The 21,085-nt window shown below is 49.0% G+C and overlaps 1 protein-coding gene across 2 annotated transcripts in view; it reads right to left on the minus strand.

The window, feature by feature from the left end:
* CRTAC1 (cartilage acidic protein 1) overlaps window positions 1–20,502 on the minus strand; it is a 165,400-nt gene extending 144,898 nt beyond the window's left edge. For both annotated transcript variants that reach the window (XM_045361318.3, XM_045361322.3), the window contains exons 1-2: window positions 20,330–20,502; window positions 1,316–1,509 (exon numbers count right to left, since the gene is read on the minus strand). In XM_045361318.3, the coding sequence (XP_045217253.1) occupies window positions 1,316–1,509; window positions 20,330–20,353 (218 nt within the window). In that variant the 5' untranslated portion in view covers window positions 20,354–20,502. The remainder of the gene's footprint in view (window positions 1–1,315; window positions 1,510–20,329) is intronic.
* Window positions 20,503–21,085: the final 583 nt, after the last annotated feature.

A 21,085-nucleotide genomic window follows, 5' to 3' on the forward strand; every position in this document is an offset into this window, starting at 1 on the left:
GATAACGAAACTTTGTACAGTGCTGTTGGCAGCTGTAGAGTTAGTAAGCCTTGGGGTTCAGATCCCGACTCATCTACTTACTATTTACTTAGCAGAGAGCAAGCTGCTTACTGTCTCTGAACCCCACCTTCCTTTTCTCTCAATGAGGATGACAATACATTTACTTCATAGTGCTGTTGGGAATGAAACAAAATGAGGGATGTGAAATGAGATGATGCATAGTGCCTGGCACATATCAGCGCTCGATGCACAATCTTTTTTTTTTTTTTTTTTTTTTTTTTTTAGACGGAGTCTTGCTCTATCGCCCAGGCTGGAGTGCAGTGGTGCCGTCTCGGCTCACTGCAACCTCTGCCTCCTGGGTTCAAGCAATTCTTGTGCCTCAGTCACCTGAATAGCTGGGATTACAGGCATGTGTCACCATGCCCAGCTAATTTTTGTATTTTTAGTAGAGACGGGATTTCACCATGTTGGCCAGGCTGGTCTTGAACTCCTGACCTCAAGTGATTCACTCATCTTGGCCTCCTAAAGTGTTGAGATTACAGGCGTGAGCCCCTGCACCCTCAGTGCACAGTAATTGTCAATGGTGATTGGCAGAAATTTACAATACACTGTCACATGCAATAGCCTATGAAGGCTTCAAGACAACAAGCCATTACAGTTATTCCCCTTTTTACAGAGGATATCTCTGAATCTCAGTGAGTAAGAGACTGAAGGTCATACAACTAGAACGTTTACATCTTAGGGCATGAACTCAGGCTGTTTGGATTCCTAGTCTTATGCTTTTTTTGCAACCCAATGTTGGTTTTCAGGAGAGAAGGGAGCCGTGAGCACCAAGGCATGTGCAGCAGAGGTTTAGCTGTCCGTCTTAATTTCCATCTGCCCCCCTCTTTGAAATGGTTAATTAATGTTTTCTTAGTCTTACGTAAAGTGCTGTGCAAAAGCAGCTTTGAGCATCCCCTTCTACCATAATTGTCACCCTTAAGGCCTTCCTGTACAGAGATCCTACAGCCCCACTGGTAAAGAAGTAATACCTGCATAATCAAGGAGGCTTAAATATGAAGAGAAGAGAGTGCCTTAAAGCAGAGCATTCCAGTTTTCTCCCTGAAAAGCCTGTGGATCAAACACCCTTCTTCCAAACTTCCTTCCATCCTGACTCACTGCAGTAGCAAAAGGCGAGGCCACAGCATCCCAGAACCCCAGCTGAGCCCAGCAGACGACCACAGACCTACGAGAACGTATGTTGTTGCAAGTCACAGGGATTTGGAGTTGTCGCACAGCCTTATTACAGCAAAAGCTGAGGGTGGGAGGCACTTACCCCGCCACGACGATCTCAAAGTCCCCATCATGGTCCACATCAGTAACTGCCACACCATAGTTGAGCTGGGTGGGATTACTGTCATAGTCAGGGGGCAGAACTGAGTTGGTGACTGCAGTGAACATGGGTTCAGCCCGCTGGGACCCCTCAGTGATAGGCAGAAACCAGAGCAGCAGCAGGAACATCCTGGACATCTGAAACCAAAAGTGACAAACGTTACTGAAAGAACCTGTAACCAAAGCAACCCCAGAACATTAAAGTCCTGGGTAGGCCCAGAGTGCCTTTCTCTCCTATTCATGGAGAGCTTGGCAGTGCCTAGGCTGCTACTTTTCCACAAACCCTGCCCTACCCTGCCCATCCTCCTTGAAACTGCAACCTGCCTCCATCATGGCTGATCGCCCTTAGCCTGCTCTGCTTTGTCTTTTTCTATGGCACCTATCATTGTATGACGTATGGTGTAATTTACTTATTATTACACTTATAATTTATTGTGTGCCTCCCTCTGCTAGAGTGTAAGCTCCACTTGGGCAAGGATCTCTGTTTTATTCACTGATATGCAGCAAGCCAAGGGTAGTTCACATAATAGGCACTTCTTTCCTTCATTTATTTCATATTTGTGGAAGGAAGGAAATGAGGGAGGAAGGGAGGGAGATGGGGAGGGAAAGGTATAAATACAAAGGCATTTCCCACACTCTGGGAGAAAGACTGGGAGAATGAAGAACATAACAGCTCTCAAACAATGCAGTTTGGGTGAGACCCTCATGAGTATCCAGACCTAGAACAATAGTAGATGCAATGAAAGGCTGTTCTTCTGTGGTACGTATTCCAGAGGTAGCCAGGGGGAATATGCAACCTGGCAGGTTCCTCAAGCCAAGATCCCTCCCTAGGGCAGCTGGCCATCACCTCCAGACCAAGAAGCAGTCAGTTAGGGAAGGCATTCCAGCAGGATCTGGCGGGTAGCACATCATTCACTTGGAGAAATTAAACCACTGCGTGCATGTTTCATTATAAATTAATTATGTATAATGCATTGTATAATTCATTATTATATCTCTAACATAACTCGGGGTGTTGCCAAGTAGCCTGGTGCCATGGGAGCCAGTGGCACACACCCAGGAGACAGATGAAAATGGCCAAGGAGGTGGAGGGACTCCACCTCCCTTGAGTGAAAGTAAGGGAGACACTTGGAACGCTGTAGATGGCACCACCCTGAGACTCTCCCCGCAGGCCTAGAATCAGCACTCATGGAATGTTTTAAAGGCTCTGCTGGAAGGAGGCCCACAAAGGCTGCATGGGTCCAGTCCCAGCAGGCAAAGCGATACTTTCCTGCCTTCAGAAGGTAGCAGACCTATTCTAGATGGAACTTTTCCTGCTGGCTTGTCAGTGCATCTGGCAGCCAAGAGCAAGGCTGAGTGAGGCTGATGTCTTAATGAAGGGAAGAGCAAGGAAGATCTGAAGACTGTCTCCCCATATGGAGACAGATGCTCCTGCCAGCAAATGAGCTTGCTGTTCAAGGACCCAGAGACCAAAATGAAGGGCCTGGGCACTGCCTTCAGAGTCAGACGTGATTCAGGAGCCTCTTGAATGCTTTGCTGGAGAGGCTGGGGAGTGACACAGGGGCAAGGCTCCAATTGCAGGGCAAAAACTGGGAAGGAGGTTCTTGTAGTGTGTTCAAAGGGCACATGTGGGGTGTGGCACTACCAAACTGAGGTCATTCCAAATTACAGAGACGTCTGAACGAGACAGCATCTTCTGCTGGGTTTTCTAATCACTAAAGACAAATGCATCATGAATCACTAGAAGAGCTTTGCAACTTGGCAGGAACTTTGATTGGATAAAGGAAACTCATAATTGGATTAATGAGCAGCTGGGTGGGGATGGGGGAGGAAATGAGAAACTAAAGAGTATTTAATAACCAGTGTCGACATGCCGAAATGTAGCATGGATCTGAAGGTCATTGGACTTTTCAACGGATGACCTCTATTGTAGTGAATGGCAAAGGAGTTTCAATTTGAGGCCAAATCCAATTGATTGGCAGTGGCTGGAAAGAGTGCTGTGATCAGCTTACAACATCAGCAATGGGCATGGAAGAGAAAAGTGGCATCCGACATGTGTTTTAGAAGCTAGTTAGTTCCTCCCAGGCACCACACCTGCAATTTGGGTCATGGCCACCAGTGAGGCTGGTCCCATTGGGGTAATATGAGCCTAAAAGTTCTAATCATTAGAACCTTTCTAATGAAGGCCCTGAGAGTCAAGAACCATGATCTAGCCTCTTTAGTTTTACCTTTTCTTTTAATGAAAAGGAGAGATACGAAAGAAGTAGCTGCTCTGTGTTATCCGTTTCCAGATAAATAACTTAAAGCAAGATGAGAAAGAAATAATGCACCCACTGGCTGACCTCTATTTTGCCTGGGTTACCTTAAACAAGTCACAACCTCTTTGGGTCTCAGTTTTCTTCTCCAAAATGAAGGTTTGGAGTTCTCTAAAGGTCCTTTCCGGCTCTAAAATTCTATGATGAATTAAAGGATTTTTTTTTTAGATGCAGACCTTCAGCAGTTTTTTCCCTCCTGAGTTGCTTCTATAAACTTCAGGCCAACCAATGTGGTTTTCCTTTCTGAGGATATGAAACATATTTTGAACAAGACAAGCTTTTCAGCAGGGTTCTACAGTAGTTGCCTCACAAGGGCCAAGGCCAGAGAGGAGCAAGCCATCATGTGGATCCTGAACTCACCCAGCATGAGTAGAGCAGTGGTTGGCCTCCCCCCGAGACCAGGGAGAGAGTGGGGGGGGAGAATAAGTCCTTTACATTTCATTCCTCTGCCACGCCAAACACACCCAATGCACCCACCGGGCTGCTCAGTACCAGTTTGAAAGTCAGGGATAAGCAGTGGGCTGTCTTGATGGTGTATTTTTTGGGCAATGGTTATGGTGAGGAAGCTTAGAAGACGGTCTGTAAATATAATATTTACCCTCTTTTTGGGGGGTTCAGATAAAGTAAATCATTTAAATGCTCTTCTCTACCCTGGCTGCTCAGAGCAGTCGGCAGACCAGCGCATCAGCGTCATTTAGGAGCTTGTTGGAAATGCAGAAACTTGGATCCCACTCCAGACTTAATAAATCAGAATCTGCATTTTAACAAGATTTCAGATTATTCCAATGCATGTTAAAATTTGAGAAACACTGCTCAATCTTGGCTGTGCATTGGAATCATCTGGGGAGCTTTAAAAAAATTCTCATGCCTGACAATAGTTTCTTGGATAAGACAGCAAAAGCACAGGCAACAAAAGAAAAAATAGCTAAAACAGACTGCATCAAAATTAAAACTTTTGTACATCCAAGGACACTATCAAAAGAGTGAAAAGGGAACTCACAGAATGGGAGGAAATATTTGCAAATCATATATGTAACAAGGTATTAATATCCAGAATATATAAAGAACTACAACTCAACAACAAAAAAACTAAACAACCTGACTCACAACAAAGGACTTGAATAGACGTTTCTCCAAAGATATACAAATGCTCAATAAGTACATGAAACATCACTAATCATTAGGGATATGCAAATCAAAACCACAATGAGATACCATTTCACACCCATTAGAATGGCTATAATAAAAAACAAAAACAGAAAATAAGTGTTGGTGAGGATGTAGAGAAATTGGAATCCTTGTGCACTGCTGGTGGAAATGTAAAATAATGCAGCTGCTGTGAAAAACAGTATGGCAATTCCTCAAAAAATTCCAATTAGAATTGTCATATGATCTAGCAATTCCACTTGGGCATATACACGAAAGAACTGCAAAAAGAGACATGAACAGATATTTGTACACCCATGTTCATAGAAGTATTATTCACAATAGCCCAAAGGCAGAAGCAACCCAAGTGTCCGTCAACAGCTGAATGGATAAACAAAATGTGACCTATGCATACAATGAGTATTGTTCAGCTTTAAACATGGAGGAATTGCTTTTATATAGGAAGAAAGAAAAAATAAAAAATAAGTAAAAGGAAAGAAATTCTGACACATAGTACAAGGTGGGTAAATCTTGAAGACATTATGCTAAGTGAAATAAGCCAGTCGCAAAAGGACAAATACTGTATGTTCCACTTCTACAAGGTGTCCAGAGTAGTCAGATTCATAGAGGCAGAAAGCAGAATGGTGGTTGCCATGGGGTGGGTATAGGGGAAATGGGAGTGTTTAGTGGATTATGGAGTTTCTTTTTGGGAAGATGAAGAAGTTCTAAAGATAGATGGTGGTCATGGTTGTACAACAATGTTAATATGCATAACATCACTAAAGTATATACTTAAATATGGTTAAAATTGCAAATTTTATGTTCTGTGTATTGCATCACAATAAAAAAATACGAATGCTTGGGTCTCATCTCAAGATATTCTGACTTAACTGGCACAGGATGTGTAGTAAGGGCACCAAATTTTTGTTGCTGTTAATATATAATCATGGGATATCAGATTTTTAAAAACTCCCACATGATTCTAATATGTTGCAAAATTTGATGAGCACTGTTCTATATCAGTGCTTCTCAAACTTTGATGTGTGTGTGAATCACCTGGTGGTCTTGTTAAAATGCAGATTCTGATTCAATAACTCTGCAGTGGAGTCCAAGATTCTATATTTCTAACAAGCTCCCAGGTGGTGGTGATGATGTCGGTCCATAAACTACACATCGAACAGCAAGGCTCCATACTGTAGCTCCCAGAGTCCTGAAACCAGGCTATATACTACAGTGAAGGTACAAGATTGGTTTAAGAACATTCTCTTCTGCCTCTGGATCTAAGGAGCTGAAATCAATCCTAGGTTATGCAATCTCCAGAGCTGCCCAGGCTCAGTTTATCTTTACACACTCAGAGCTTGCTGTCTTCAGCTCAGGATCAAAGTACCACAATTGACAAGAAGTGACAAAGAGGGATTCTGACTCTAATTTTTATGAAGAGGTGAGAAGGGGAAAGGGTTGATGCTGGAGAGAGGGTCAGGTCAAGGAGATGAAGGATAGCTCCCATCAAAGGGCAGAGCCTAGGAAGAAGGGATTCTGGGCAGGAATTTGCAGGCCAAGATAGAAACATATGCCCTTGTGTTCCCAGAAACCATCATAGTGCCTGATACCTAGCAGGTTCTCTGTTAATATGTGTTAAGTAAGCATGGGAATGAGTATGTCCAATTGATAACATGAATCAACAGAAACTGCTTGCAATTTGTCATAGTTGTTTAAAAACTGTTCTTCCTCTAAAGAAATGCTCCTCAAAAGGCAGTGTGCTTACCAATCACTTGAGGGTCATGTTGAAAATACAGATTCGGATTCGGTAGGTGTGGGGTGGCCCCTGAGAGCCTGCATTCCCAGGAAGCTGTCAGGTGATACGAGACTCTAGGCTGGCGGCTCTGAACCCTAGGTGCCTAACAGAACCACCTGGGGTGGAGGTGTTTAGAAATATGCCACCGCCCAGGTCCCTTACCCAGCTTCTGATTGAACTGGTCTGAGGTGGGAGTTTGAGTGCTGTGTATTTTTAGAAGCTGCCCAGATCATATTAATGGACAGTCTGGGTTGAGAACCACTGCCCCAGCTTCGTGGTCCCCAGATGGGAAGCTGCAATCTGATTTGAAGTGAGAAATGTTTCTGCTACCAAAATTCATCATCGGCTGGTTGAAGTCTATAAAGAAAATCTATTTATCTAGGGAGTGTCAGAGGAGGAGGGGAGATATAGAGTTTTGGGGGAAAAGCAGAGCAGGATGACACTGCCTGAAGCGGAAGAGCAGCTGGCACCCGGAGTGACCTCGCATTTTGTGTGGCTGACTCAGGGAGCCTCTTGTCACACCACTGTGAACATCTGAATCCTTGGGGAGAACAGGTAGAAAGATTAAAAATAGAATGAAAAAGTAATTTGAACTGAACTGTTTTGTTTTCTTGAATGCTTGGGTATCAAGCACCTACTATGTGCTAGAGCACTGGGAGTAGCACTCCCCGGCAGGTGTAGCACTAGAGAAGTACATAGTACATGCTACTCCATGCAGAAATGCGGAAGGTCCTAGGAGTGAAAAGATGAATAAAACCCAGCCTTTGCCTTCCTTGAAGGATCTCTCCCAATAGTCAGTGGAGCAGCCATGTGATCTTAGGTATAACACCCCGTGTAAGGGCAATGGGAGGCTATCCAGGTAAAGCAGCCCAGACGAGGCAAGGCTAAATATCAAAGGCAGAGGGCACAGGGCCAGAGCGCAGGGTGCCTCAGTAAGGGATGTGAGCTTCTCCTGCAGGGGAGGTGTGTGGAGGGGGAAAAGAAGGGACTTCATAAAGGCCAGAGATGGGAAAACTTGTGTTTCAAGCTGTGAGAAGAATTGTTTTTTAATAATAATTTATTTTCTGCTTTTTTTGAGACAGGGTCTCACTGTCAACCAGGCTGGAGTGCAGTAGCACGATCATAGCTCACTGCAGTCTCAAACTCCTGGGCTCAAGCAATTGTCTCACCTCAGCCTCTCAAGTAGCCTAGGACTCCAGTTGGGTGCTAACACTCCTGGCTATTTTTTTTTTTTTTTTGTGGAGATGGGGTCTTGCTATTGTTGCCCAGGCTGATCTCGAACTTCCTGGGCTCAAGCAATTCTCCCACACTGGCCTTCCAAAGTGCTGAGATTACAGGCGTGAGCCATCGTACCTGGCAATAATTTCTTAAAAATGCTCTATAAGCAAACTTTTTGAACAATTCCCAGCAAGGTGAAGAGACAGAGAGATAAAGAGAGAGGCCGGGCATGGTTGCTCATGCCTGGAATCCCAGCACTTTGGGAGGCCGAGGCAGGCGGATTGCTTGAGGTCAGGAGTTCAAGAGCAGCCTGGCCAACATGGTGAAACCCTGTCTCTACTAAAAATACAACAAAATTAGCTGGGTGTGGTAAGGGGCACCGCCTGTAATCCCAGCTACTCAGGAGGCTGAGGCAGGAGAATCGCTTGAGCCCAGGAGGTGGAGGTTGCAGCAGTGAGCCAAGATCGTGCCACTGTACTCCAGTCTGGGTAACAGAGCAAGACGCTGTCTCAAAAAAGAAAAAAAAACAAAAACAAAAAAAAAAACAAGAGTGAGACCAACGTTTGGAGTTAGCAACCTGGCTTTGGATCTCAACCCTACCACAGCCTAGCTCATGACCTCGGACCTGTTCCTCGATCTTGTTGGTCTTTGGTGTCCTCATCTGTGCCATGGAGATCATATGACCAGCCACGGTTTCAAGGGTTAAGTCAGTGACAAGGAAGGCCTCTCCAGGGCCAGGCAGGTGGCAGCCAACTTGCATGTTCCCCTTCTTTGACACAGAGAGCTGAAAGGTGAGATAGTCTTTAGACCTTAGTTGTGGGTTCCATGTAGCCAAACTCAGTTTTCTGTGGCCTCAGGACTTTCCTGAATTGGGCCTGGAAACCGGTAACCAAGCAACCTGGATTCTCTGATGTGAGGTCAGGCAGCTGTGGGGAGAGGACTCCAGGGCAATTTTCGGGGCAAGCAGTTCTTTCGCAACTATGGAAAGAGCCAAGGTCACACCCCAAGCTCTCACGAAAACAAGATGCCTAAATGTTTCCGATGTTGGGAACAAGCAGAGAAAACACAGCCTTTCAGACACTTGTAGGAGGGCTGAGACATGAAGGAGAGAGGCAGCCACAGGAACACTCTGCCTGGCACAGGCTGGGCCACCAGCTCCACAAAGACACCCACAAAAGAGCTCCTGGCACTCAAGCAACACTGGAGAAGAGCTAACAGGAGCTGCCCTGGGTCTTCACCTGCGACAACACTTCTTGCAGACCTTCGATGACCCTGGCATTGTGCTAGGTGCTAGGGTCACAGCAAGAAAACTGCTCACCATTTGCAGTACAGGGTGAGGGGTGCTGCGGAGGAGGGAGCACAGAGAGATCTAAGTTAGCTAGTAGGCGGAGCTGGGGAGCGCTTCCTAGAGGGAGGGGTTGTAGCTGGACTCTGAGGATGCCATGAAGTTAGGTGGGCAAGGAGAGGCAGGAGGAGGAGCAGGAAGGAAAGAAAAACAGAGAGAGCCGACTCTGCAAAGGTCAGGAAGACCCAGCCTTCACCCAATCTGTCCTTCCCTATCTACAGACCCCACCACCTGGCTTATAAGCTGGGAGGCAGCACCCATTTTCCCACACTGGGTGTTTCCAGTCAAAGGCCCTTCCATCAGACTAGAGCAGTGGTTCTCCACTACGGCGATTTTGCTGCTCTCTGGCCCCAGGGACATTTGGCAATATCTGGGGACACTTTTGGTTGTCACAGCCAGGGAAGAGGTGCTACTAGAATCTAGTGGGTAGAGGCACGGAATTCTGTTGATCATCTACAATGCACAGGACAGCCCCCACAATTATTCAGCCCAAAATATCAACAGTGCTGAGATGGAGAAACCCTAGCTAGAGTGACATCCTGGGCCTCCCTCTTTACTCTGCTCCCTTCTCCCAAGGGAGGGAGTTTGAAAGAACTGGCCAGTTTGAAAGAACTGGGATTGAAGAGCCCTCTCTGGCCCTGCCTCCCTGCAGGGGCCACTGTGCCGTGTGTGGAGCTTGGCCAGGCAGGCTCCACCCTGCCCTCACCCACAGGGAAGCCTGCAGTGGGCAGGGCTAAGGTGTCAGCAAGCCCCAGGAACCCCACACAGGAGCCTGGCCTGCCAGGCAGTTGCCTCTGGAATAAAGGCGGCATTTCCATCTCCACCTGCCTGCGCCCCACCTCTCTTGTCCTTTCTCTTAGTTGGCCCTGAATCTGAGTCGGGGAGTGGGACGCTATTCGCTGGGCCCCTTCAAACCCCAACACTGTCACTCAGGCTGGAAATCTGGCACCATCTCTGCTGCCTCTTCATTCTTCGCACCCACTGGATCCCCGAGTCAATTCTGCTTCACAAATCTCTCTCAAAGCTACTCAGTCTTTCCACCCCTCCTGTGGGGGATCTGCCCCTTTCTCCCTCACCTGAACAATAGCAATACCTGCTAACTGCTTCTGCCTCTCCTCTCCCCTCCTCCCACTTCCACATGCTGTCAGAGCTTCCTTCCTAAATCTCAGAATGGGTCGTGTGGATCTTCATATGGACTCTGTACACCAGGCACACAGAGAGGCACGTAATTGCAATTTTGCATAGCAAGTACTATACGAAGAATGGATAGTTAACAATAATAATACATATCTACCGCTGACCATGTGCCAGACACTACTCTAACCCTTCACATGAGTGACCCACTTAATCTGCATAGTAACCCTGTGAGAGAAGAACTATGACTGTCCCTATTTTACAGATAAGAAAACTAAGGCACAGAGAGGGTAAGTAACTTGCCCAAGGTCACACAGCTAGTACCTGGTGGACCCAGGATGTGTGTCCAAGCAAACGAGCTCCAGAATTCTTCAACACCATACTGAATAGTTTCTCTCATGATATCAAACTTGTCTTAACCAAGTGAGATGGGAGCACAGTGAAAGCAGCAACCATCTCTGCCTGGGGAAGCTGGGGAAGGCCGAAGAGAGGCAATGCCAAGCAGGCCAGAGGAACAAGATGGAGAGAGTGTTCCAGGCTGAGAGGAGCAGGTGCATGGGAGATGCGCAGGTTTGTGTAGTGCAGTGAGGCTCTGCAGGGCAGACTCAGGGCAGGGGCAGGACACCTGGTGGGAAGGAGTGCAGCAAAGGAGGCTGGAAAAGATCTTGGAAGCCTCGTGAGTGACACAGGCCCATTGGGCCAGGGAATGCCATGGCTGGAGTGGTGTGTTAGAAGGAATTCTCTGTCAATACAGTGTGGAGAAAGTCATGAGAAAGCTGGGCTGGAAGCAAAGAAGCCAGTTAGGTGGCAAATAACGTGGCCCAAGTGAGCGAGAACACTAGAGGCCACCATTCACTCATTCATTCATTCATTCATTCATTCATTCATTCATTTATTCATTCATTATTTCTTGTGCACCTACTCTGTGTCAGGTACTACTCTGGGCACTAGGAAAACAGCTGAGAACAAGATGAAGTTTTTGGTAATGTATGGCATTAGTATACATTCTAATGCTTCTATTTCTCTACCCTGTCCCCCACCCTTGTCCTCTGTATTGCCAGTCTAAGAGACAAACTCCAGACCTCTGCAACTCCCTACCCTGCAGAAGGTGCCATGTTTCATGCATTTTCCCAGCATGAAGAAAATGTAAGAATTCCTCTTCCTCCCCTCTACCTGGAGACAGTTCTAGACACTGCCTGCAGCAGCACTCATAGACGAGAGACTTGGGCTTGCTCCAGAAAAAGGCAGACAAAACCTCAGGGGACCCAGCTGAGGAAGTGCCACAGAAGCCAGTGGGCTAATGAAATGGTATTTCTGAAAGTGAGAGGACAAATGGAATCTCCTAGCCTTATGCAGAAGTCGCAGCAGGTTCTTAATAGGTACTATTAACTGCTCAGACTTCCCGTTCTGTAAAATGGGAAATAATGTTTATCGGGTTGTTGTGAGAATGAAATGAGATGAATGTGTGTTAAGTGCTGAACGTAATGCCTGGCAGAGAGAAAGTCCACACGTGGTAGGTAACAGTACCAATAATCACACTATTACCACTAATGATAAATGTTTGTGGGATGCATGAATGCGTCTCAGGTGACAGAGTCCAGGCCTGCTTGGTGCTCCCCTTCCAGGAGTAGTTGCCAGATGTTGAATGGAATGCTCTGGACTGTAAGACTTTGAGGAATAGGTTTGCTTCTGTAACTAATTTGTCTAGGGGACCCTGATGGAGTTATTTGACTCCTTAAATACTGCTTCGTAAGCACAGAACCCCTTAGCATGCTATGCTATACACATTAATTCTTCAAACATTGAGAAGATGCCTATGGGCCAGGTTAGAAATGATGAAAAAGACATAGTCCCTGACCTCAAGGAGCTTACAGTCTATCAGGGGTAAGACACAAGTCAGTGGGATAAGCTCAGAGTAGAAACAGGTACAAAGTAGGCCGGGCACTGTGGCTCACGCCTGTAATCCCAGCACTTTGGGAGGCTGAGTCAGACAGATCACCTGAGGTTGGGAGTTTGAGACCAGCCTGACCAACATGGAGAAACCCCAACTCTACTAAAAATACAAAATTAGCAAGGCGTGGTGGTGCATGCCTCTAATCCCAGCAACTCGGGAAGCTGAGGCAGGAGAATCACTTGAGCCTGGGAGGCAGAGGTTGTAGTGAGCCGAGACCATGCCATTGCACTCCAGCCTGGGCAACAAGAGCAAAACTCCATCTAAAAAAAAAAAAAAAAAAAGAAAAGAAAAGAAAAGAAAAAAGAAAAAAAGAAACAGGTACAAAGCCTAGACATAGGCCATAGGAGGGTGGGATTAACTAGGGAGGTGGTGGGAAGGGCAGGCAGAAAAGACTCCCTGAAGACGGTGAATTGGATTGTAGATGGTGGAGACCTATGGATCAACAACATGCATGTGAGACAGCTTGGTACATGCTGTGGATGCATTTGTTGCTCCTGGAGTGCAATGTCTGGGATATGGGGTGGAGGGAGAGAGAAGAGGGGACAGTGGGGACGGGGTGGAGACGCAGTCTTGTGTGGGGCAGCAGCTGGGATCTGGAGAGCCTGCCATGCCACGGTAAGGAGCCTGGAGTCACAACATGTGGGAAGTTTTGAAGTCGGGCAGAGACAGGATCAGACTTGCATTTTTGAAAGGGCGTTTTAGACTTCAAGCAGCAGTGTGCAGGATGGATAGACCGTGTTTCTGAAGAGTGAGTGAGAGTATCACAGAGAGGATCTGAACATCCTGGGGCAGGGGTCGGGTGGGGCACTGGATGACCTCCAAAATCCTTTTCCAGGCCTAATAGTTTATGGGTCAAGTTTTTCCCTAAATAATTTAAAATGCATTCATGGACCCTGCTATTTAAAAGCATCCTCCCAGATATCCTTTTGTGATTCACTTCCTAGTTTGTCTCCAGTGGAAGTCCAAATTTCCATGTAGTCTATCAGCTTCAAGCAAAGTAAACCTGCACTGAGCTTCCCCGCAGCAGCCAGGTGGGAAGGGGGCAGGAAGGAGAGGGAGAACAGCAAAGGGAGGTAAAGAGGAAGAGAAACAGCCTTGCTCCAGGCTCAGAGCCAGCCACCATCTCATGGAGTGGGTCTTGTCTGGAGTCTTCAAGTGCTGCTTGATTAGGGGACCTTTGGAGGTTTACATAGTCCTCATGCCGGCTCTGGGAAGGAGCTAGATGGAAGGCAGGTTTGGAGATCCAATCGAATACCAAGGGTCACCCCTGCCCCAGAATGGCCACCAACATTCACTTACTCATTTGTGCACCCACCAAGCACCTACTGAACCCCTCCGCATGCCAAGTGCCATGCTAGGCACTGAATTTGTGGCTGAGAACAAATGACAGTGTCTCCCTCATACTGTTTACAAGGCAGCATTTCTCCTTGAGGACTCTTATTTCCCCACCTGAAAAAGCCTCTTTGGATATACACAGCTTCTCAGATGAGAGGTGCATGATGATAATTTCTAAGAAAGAGCCTGTTCTTAGAGACTAGAGTGAAAGGGAATGTGCCACCCCTTAGAGGAAGAGACTGCGGGTGATGGAAAGAGCCTGCCACCCAGCTCCTCTGATTACAGTGACTGACCTCCAGTGGCTAAGGGACCTGTTTCAGGACAAGTAGAAGATTCATGGCAGGAATCTACACAGTGACGCTCCCATGTGGGAAGGAAGGGATGTCACCTCAGTCCTCTCAGGGGAGCCTCAAGTGACTTCCTACCTCCGATCCTGAGCACAAGGAGGACGAGACCAGGGTCAGACCTCATGTGAAAAACACCAACTAAGGCTGTTCCCACCAATCCTACAAGAGTTCCTCTGCCCTTCTGGGAGGGGAATTCCAGCTCCCAGGCCTGTTCCCCTTCCTAAGAGCTGTGTTAAAATTTGTACAACATGATGCTTCCTTTAAGACAGGTCTATATCAATAGAGGTCGGAAATGCCAAAGCAGGAATCTCCACCGAGGTGGCTGCTCCCTAGGTAGGTGAAGGTTGATGTAAGGAAAGAAAGCAGTCCCTGCAGTCCCTCCTCAGGTCACCAGGACACTCCCAGAGCTCAGCAGTGATTCCCATGACCTTGTCACTGTACTTGTTGGGTGCAAACAAAGATAAGAGTAACTGGAAACAACAGAGAGGGTCATTTTACACTCTCTGCACTCTCAATTCTTCTGTAGCTAATTAAAGTAATATGTCAAAATGTCCCTTGGAAGAGTTGTTTAAGAATATGCCTGTTAAGTAAACAAGGCTTCACTAATTAATGACACGCCTTCCCATCCCTCATTGAAGTTCCTTGTAGAACTTCTGGGCCAGGAGGGTTGAGCAGGAAAGGATGGAGGAGAAGTCGCCATCTCCTTTTCTCGGAGGGAGAGGGGACATGTCCAGCCTCTTGTCATTTGTGGAGCTATCAGTTTCTCCTCCGGATGTTGATCAGATTTCCTGGGCTGGAACCAGCTTACAGGGCCAGGGTACTGGAATTTTTCCAAGAAGTAAATGCTTTGCTTCTTACGAAGTCAACATGATTTCTTTCAAGGAAAATTTTTATTTTTTTAAGTGCCTAGGGTTTTTGAAGGGCAAATCTTTGGACCTTTCTCTAAAGAGAATGATTATAATATATATATATATTTTTTTGCTAAGACCACCTCCCCACCACACACACACACACACACACACACACTCACAGAGGCATGAGGGTGAGAGAATGATTTGTTCAATATTACACAATGAGTCAGTGGCATAGCCAGAAATACAACTTTCCAAACTCCCAATTCTTAATAATAGAAACATTAATATAGTCTCTATAATTTTCTGTTTATTTTTGTTTTCACAGCTCACATTTAATTTTCCCAACAACTCTGGGGAAATCTGGGTAAAACGGTCTCAGGAGAGAGCAGATCTGAATTCCAGACCAGCTCTGCCACTTGCTTGCAGTGTGATCCTGGCTGGTTCCCTCTCCTCTCTGGATCTCAGTGCTGTCAGCTGTGAAATGGGGGAATTGGAGGAGAATACTTCCAAAATCCCTCCCACCTCTAATGTGCTGTGAATCTGTACTGCGATGCTCCAGTCCTGGGTTTCTCAATCTTGGTGTCAATGACATTTGGGGCCAGATAATTCCTTGTCATGAGGCGTGTTCTGTGCACTGTATGATGTTCAGCAGCATCCCTGGCCTCTACCTAGTGAATACTAGTAGCACCCCATTCCCCAGTTGTAACAAGAAAAAACGTCTACAGACATTGCCAAATATCTGGGAGGGGGAACAAAATAACCCCTGTAGTCACCATTCAAGGACTTCGATAAGGTCAAAATCATGAGTGGTTCACTGGAAAAAAGGTCTTCCTCTCCCTTCCTTTTCCCCAACCCTTTCACACCTTTCTGCACACTTTTCAAAGACAACCTCTCAGTCCTTTGCTACCTCTCATTTCTTAAATGCCCTAAGTGGTCCAGGGTGTGTTTGGTGTGATAATGAACCAATTGATTTCATACTTTCTCCTAAGGAAAGTTCACAGGTTTATGTCCCCTAAGCAACCAGCCAGGCTCTCCAGAAATCCCTAGCAGAGCCCAGGCTGGCCTGGAAGCCTGTATCTGCAGCCTGCAGGAGGCTCGGTGAGCATGAATTTGTCAGCACTCTTAAATCACTGGGCTCCGAGGAAGGCTTCTCCCAGCAGAAAGATCCTTCCTTAGGAATCAATAGCTCAGGGCCCTCCATCACATTCAGAATTATCCTGGGACCTGTAAAATTTCTTTTTCCCAAGCATGGCAGAACCCCAAAGTGAAAACCCTGAGGTGGGGGAGGGAAAGAGGCAAGGAGGGAGCCCTGCGAAGAAGGCCTTGCCCATCAGCCCAGATGTTGCTGTGAGCAGAGGCTGATATGCAAACCTGGGCACTCAGGCTCACTCTCTGGGAAAAAGAAGACTCCGGGGGTTCCCAGTGATTCAGCAATAATATCGCCTTCCAACTGAATACCTCTTTACCTCTAACCAAGGGCAGAGGAATGCTAAAGACTGTCTCCCTCCAGCTTCGCTCCCCTACCCTCATCACACAGTTGTCGGCCTCATCATTTAGCAGAGAAGGAAACTGAGGCTTGCAGAGGTTAAGTGGTTTGTTTAAGGTCTCTAAGCCAGGAAGCACAGACCAGATTCTAAGCCTGTGTCCTTACCATTACAATGAGAGGGGAACGGGTCAGTCATCCGGTGGGGCTCATAAAAGCCCCACTGGACAACTTCCTGTTTCTCATAATCTAATGCCACTTCTCAAGCTCTCTACCCACTCCCGCATTCAAACAAAAGTCCAGAGAGCTTATGCTATAACCACAATTTATGTAAGTATATTCCTCTGGTCTTATCCAGAACTAGAGCAAGTCTTGAGAATGCAGGCTCATTTCACCAGGTAAAGCTAGGAGCTGGTGAGATCTCAAGCACAGCCTCTTAAGACTCCAGTTTAAAGAGAGGGGCTTTTGCTCTCAGGTAGTCCATGTGATCCTGCCACCTCCCTCCTCCCGCTGAAGATGAAGCCCAACTTCATCTTCTGTGAGCATGAGGGAAGGAGGGGACTCAAGCATCTTCCCTGGCAACAGGCATCCCTTTCGTGAGACTTAGGGAGAGAAGAGGATTCCGCCTCTCAGAATTCTGGCTTGGCAGCAGTGGGTTTCTTATGAGGGTAGGCCGCCAAGTCTGCTGAGGCTCCAAGGAGAACCAGGAGGAAGTCCATTCAGTGTGCAAAGAAGCCAGGTGGGGAGACAAGAACAAAGGGGGCAGCCCACACGCCACTCAGCAAACCTCTTTCCCAGAGCCCAGCTCAGATGTCAACAGCAGGCTCTTGGAACAGAAGAAAGGGCAATGGAAATGGTAGTATCTTGCAGGTCACCCAAGAAGCCCAAACATAAGGATTTTGCAAAAATAGAATGTCCTAGCACTCTGACCTTGAGCTAGGAGCAGCAAGGGTGGGGGAAATAGGCAAATGCTCTTTGGAAACTCTCCAATCCATCTAGAATGAATGTGGGAGGTCTCACCAGCAATGGTGTGACTGCAAGACAGAGAAACCCCACGGCAGCATTCCTTGGTGCTCCAGACCTGGGTTCCAAGACCACAGTGGGGGACTCAGCATTTCTGACTCCAAATGCACAGACAGAAACCTGGACTTGCATGGCTTTTGCTTAAAACACCACTCGGAATAATGAGACGAGATTGTAGAGGGAGGGAAAGAATAATTAGGACTTTCTATGACCTGTGTATGTCCATGACAAGAACTGTATTTTCTCCTCCCCTTTTCACTCTGAAAAACAGATTCAAAGAGAATCTCCCCAACTGTATGGGATGTATTCATTTACCAAAGCCTGGTCAGTGAATAACTATGAGTGACTACTGTACAGAGAAAGTATGTCCATCTTTATAGTGAAGAGGAAGCAGGCCACTGGAGTGGAAACAGCTCTGAATCGAGCACTGAGAATCCTAGGACCTGGTTCCATGTCTTCTACCAAATAGTCATGTGACCTTGGCTTTATCCAGCTTCAGTTTTCTCATCTGTGAATTAAATGCATGTGAGCGTTGGGATGGGATGGGGTTGGATGAGATGCTCTCCAAGTCTCCTTGCTTCTGGCTCTCATGTTCTGGAACTCCATGAACCCTTAAAGAGTTCAAATAACACAGCGGCTCCAAGCACAAAGGAATGATCCCCGAGAGAGGGTGGGGCTGTGTACCAGCTCTGTCTCCTTGGAACGTTGTGCTTGCACCTGCCCCATTGCACCTGAGGTCACAGGACCACCTGAAGTCCAGGAAGCATGTGGTAGAAGGATTCCAATTACGATGGTGGTGGTTGAAGGCTGTAGGCTGAGCTGCCTTAAAGCATTAAGTTGCTACAGCCAGTGAAGGGCAAGAAGTGAGAAAGTCAGTGGTCCTGAGCTAGGTACCTTTGGCGCCCCCTACTGGACACCAAGGAGTCTGCTCCACCTTTATGCTTCTACCGCCTCAGCATCGGAAGCAAGGGAGTGCTTGAGCATGGGAGGCTGTCAAAAGCTGTTTAATAGGACTGCCTTCCTGGTTGGTGGTATTCTTTCTAAAAGAGTCTATTTCACTCCCTAGAATTACACAGGCAATTGGTCCACACATTCACAGGGGCACCCCTGTGCAGCCATAGGACGTCTTAACCAAACATCAAGGTGCCAAGGAATAAACACCAGGATTCAGAATACCAGGTGCTGCCCAGATGGAGAAGGGAAGAAAGAGCAACAAGCAGGTATTTCGCTGCACGAATCCCCAGTGGAGAGAAGGTCTTGGGAAACGCAGCAGAAAAATGTTGACTGCAGGCAGACAACGATGGAGCTGGGGGTTGGGATATGGATTGATGGCCCCCATAAAATATCTCCAGGCTGAAGCAGGTACCCTAGGAGTTTGAACATCCACCCACATTCAGGGGTGGGATAAGGTGGAGGATTCAGCCCCAAATGAGCAGCCACAGAGCAGGTTTCCCCGACTCCCCACACACAGTTTTCACCTTCTCCAGAGTCCATTAGTACCCACCGGAAAGTGGAATGTTCTAATTGTGGTCCTCTGTGTCATCATCAAGACCCTCAACTCTCTTCATTACCTCTTAAATTGACTTTAGGACCTACTGCCAGAAGGATGTTCTTAACCAAGTCAGAGAGAGTGAGAGAGAGAGAGAGAGAGAGAGAGAGAGAGAGAGAGAGAGAGACAACATTTTCTCAAGAACCATGCTGGAACAGCCACCATGTTCCCACTTTTCCAGCCTCCACCTCTCCCCCATGGCTGAGGGTGAGGTACTGTGTGACTCTCTCAATGAGCTCTAATTCAGTCTTGGACATCTCCAGCCCCAAGTCATCTGGGTTCCAAATTTCTGTCAATCGCTTATCTCTTCCCACATGAGTTCTCCCCTGACTCAAGACAACACTATAGAACTGTCCCCTGTCCTGGAACCCTCTTCCCTTCTTTTCCACCTGGCTTCACGTGGAAAGTCCTGCACCCATCCGAGAAGATATCTCAAGTACGACTCAAGAATGTGTCCTGTCAGGAGAACTGAAGCATCTCCTAGATGTGCAGAAGCCACACTAGGTGCACCCACCACCATCACCAGCAGCAGCGGCAGCAGCAGCAGCAATATTCATTAGTCATTCCCGGAGGAAGCCCCCCCAGGCTCTCAACCCTAGGAGAATTTCCCCGCCACTCTGGGAGGCTTCCATCCAGGCTGGTATGACTTTGGATTCTTGAGTTGCTTTCTGCAGAAGCGGGACTAACCAGGGCTCCCAACTACTGTATTGCAAAGAAGCGCGCTGCATTGCTGGGCATGCCCCCAAGCCCGGCCTGGCTGCCCCATCAAAGCCTCCAAGTGCCCCCACGGGGTCGAGGAGGACTCACGGTTTCCCTGGAATGCCTGAAGCTGGCTTGCCTGAGGCAGCCTGAAGGGAAGACCACACCTCGTCCAGCACAAGGCGGCTAGCAGCTACGCCGCGCGCGGGGCTGGCTCCCGGAGCTCTCTGCCACCCAGCGCTGTGCCCGGGAACTGGGCTTCCCAGGGGAGGAAGAGTCCAGCCCCCAGGGCTCTTCCCCAGCCTAGAAGCGTAGGCACTCGGCCGAGGCCAGTGGCTTCCCCGGCCCGGATCTCAGCCTGGCTGACTGGGAGACTCTCCCGATACCCTGGCACGTCCCTCCTCACCCGCTCCGCCCCCTCCCGGCCCCGGAGGCCCCCTCCCCTGACAGCTGACCTCCAGCGCGCCCCCAACACCTTCTCTGTCAGCTGCGGGCTCTTGCCCCCACACCTCGGCTCCCACCTCTCCGCCACCTCCAACCCGGCCCCCGCCTCGCCCCCCAGCCCGCAGGGGAGGCTCCGCGCGCCAATCGAGTCCAGCTCCTCCCAGCAAGTTAGGAGCGAAGCCGCCGCCTTCGCGATCTCCGTCTTCCCCGGTTCCCGGGCGGCGTCCCCGCCATCCTCGCGGGCGGATCCGGGGGGCACGCAGAGCTGGAGAAACTTTCCCTGCCTGAGGGTGGGGGGCACCGGTGCGGGTACTCACGCCGGGGTCAGCGCTCGGAGCCATCCTCCCGCTCTCGGCCCCGCCGCCTGGGGGCGTGGGAAGCGGGCGCTCGCTGCCGCCTCTGCCGCCGGCGCCGCCGCCTGCTAGCTCCCAGCCCCGGTCCCGGGCTGGCCTCGAGCCTCCCGCCCCGACGCCGCGCGCTCGCTTTATACAACTCCACTCGAGCGCGCCCGGGCTTATGTAAAGGCTGGCGGAGGCCCGCAACCAATGGCGCGGCAGCTGGAGCCGGGGGCCCGGGTTGGGGGGCGCCCGTGCGGCCAATCGCGGCCCAGGGAGCCCGGGGAGCCGGGCGGGGGGAGGGAGCGCCTCCCCGCGCTGATTTAGGAGCCGGGATTGCGGTGGTAGCAGCCGGCAGCCAGGCTGGCCCGGCGCGGCGCGGCGGGCACTGGGGTGGGCGGCGGCGCAGGCGGCGCAGGCGGCGGCTAGGGCGGGCGCCCCCCCGCGCCCCGCCACTGCGTCGCGTAACCTTCAGGAGGCAGCGGGGCCTGGCGAGGAGGGGAGAGGGCGCCTGGCTGGGCATTGGGGGCCCCGGGCGGGAGGGAAGCGGGGGTCCCTGGGGAGGCCGCACAGGGAAGGAATGCGAAGGGGGAGGAGAGAGCGGCGAGCCCCAGGACCTCGCGGCCACGCTTGCGCTCAGGACCAAGGGTGGCGGCGAGAGCGGCGTCGCTGCCTTCCCGTTTCTCCCCCAGGATAGCGATCTGGCGTCGCCGGGCCGGGCCATAGCGGCCGCGCGAG

Source organism: Macaca fascicularis, chromosome 9 (assembly GCF_037993035.2).
Source record: "Macaca fascicularis isolate 582-1 chromosome 9, T2T-MFA8v1.1".
NCBI classification, from domain to species: Eukaryota; Metazoa; Chordata; class Mammalia; order Primates; family Cercopithecidae; genus Macaca; species Macaca fascicularis.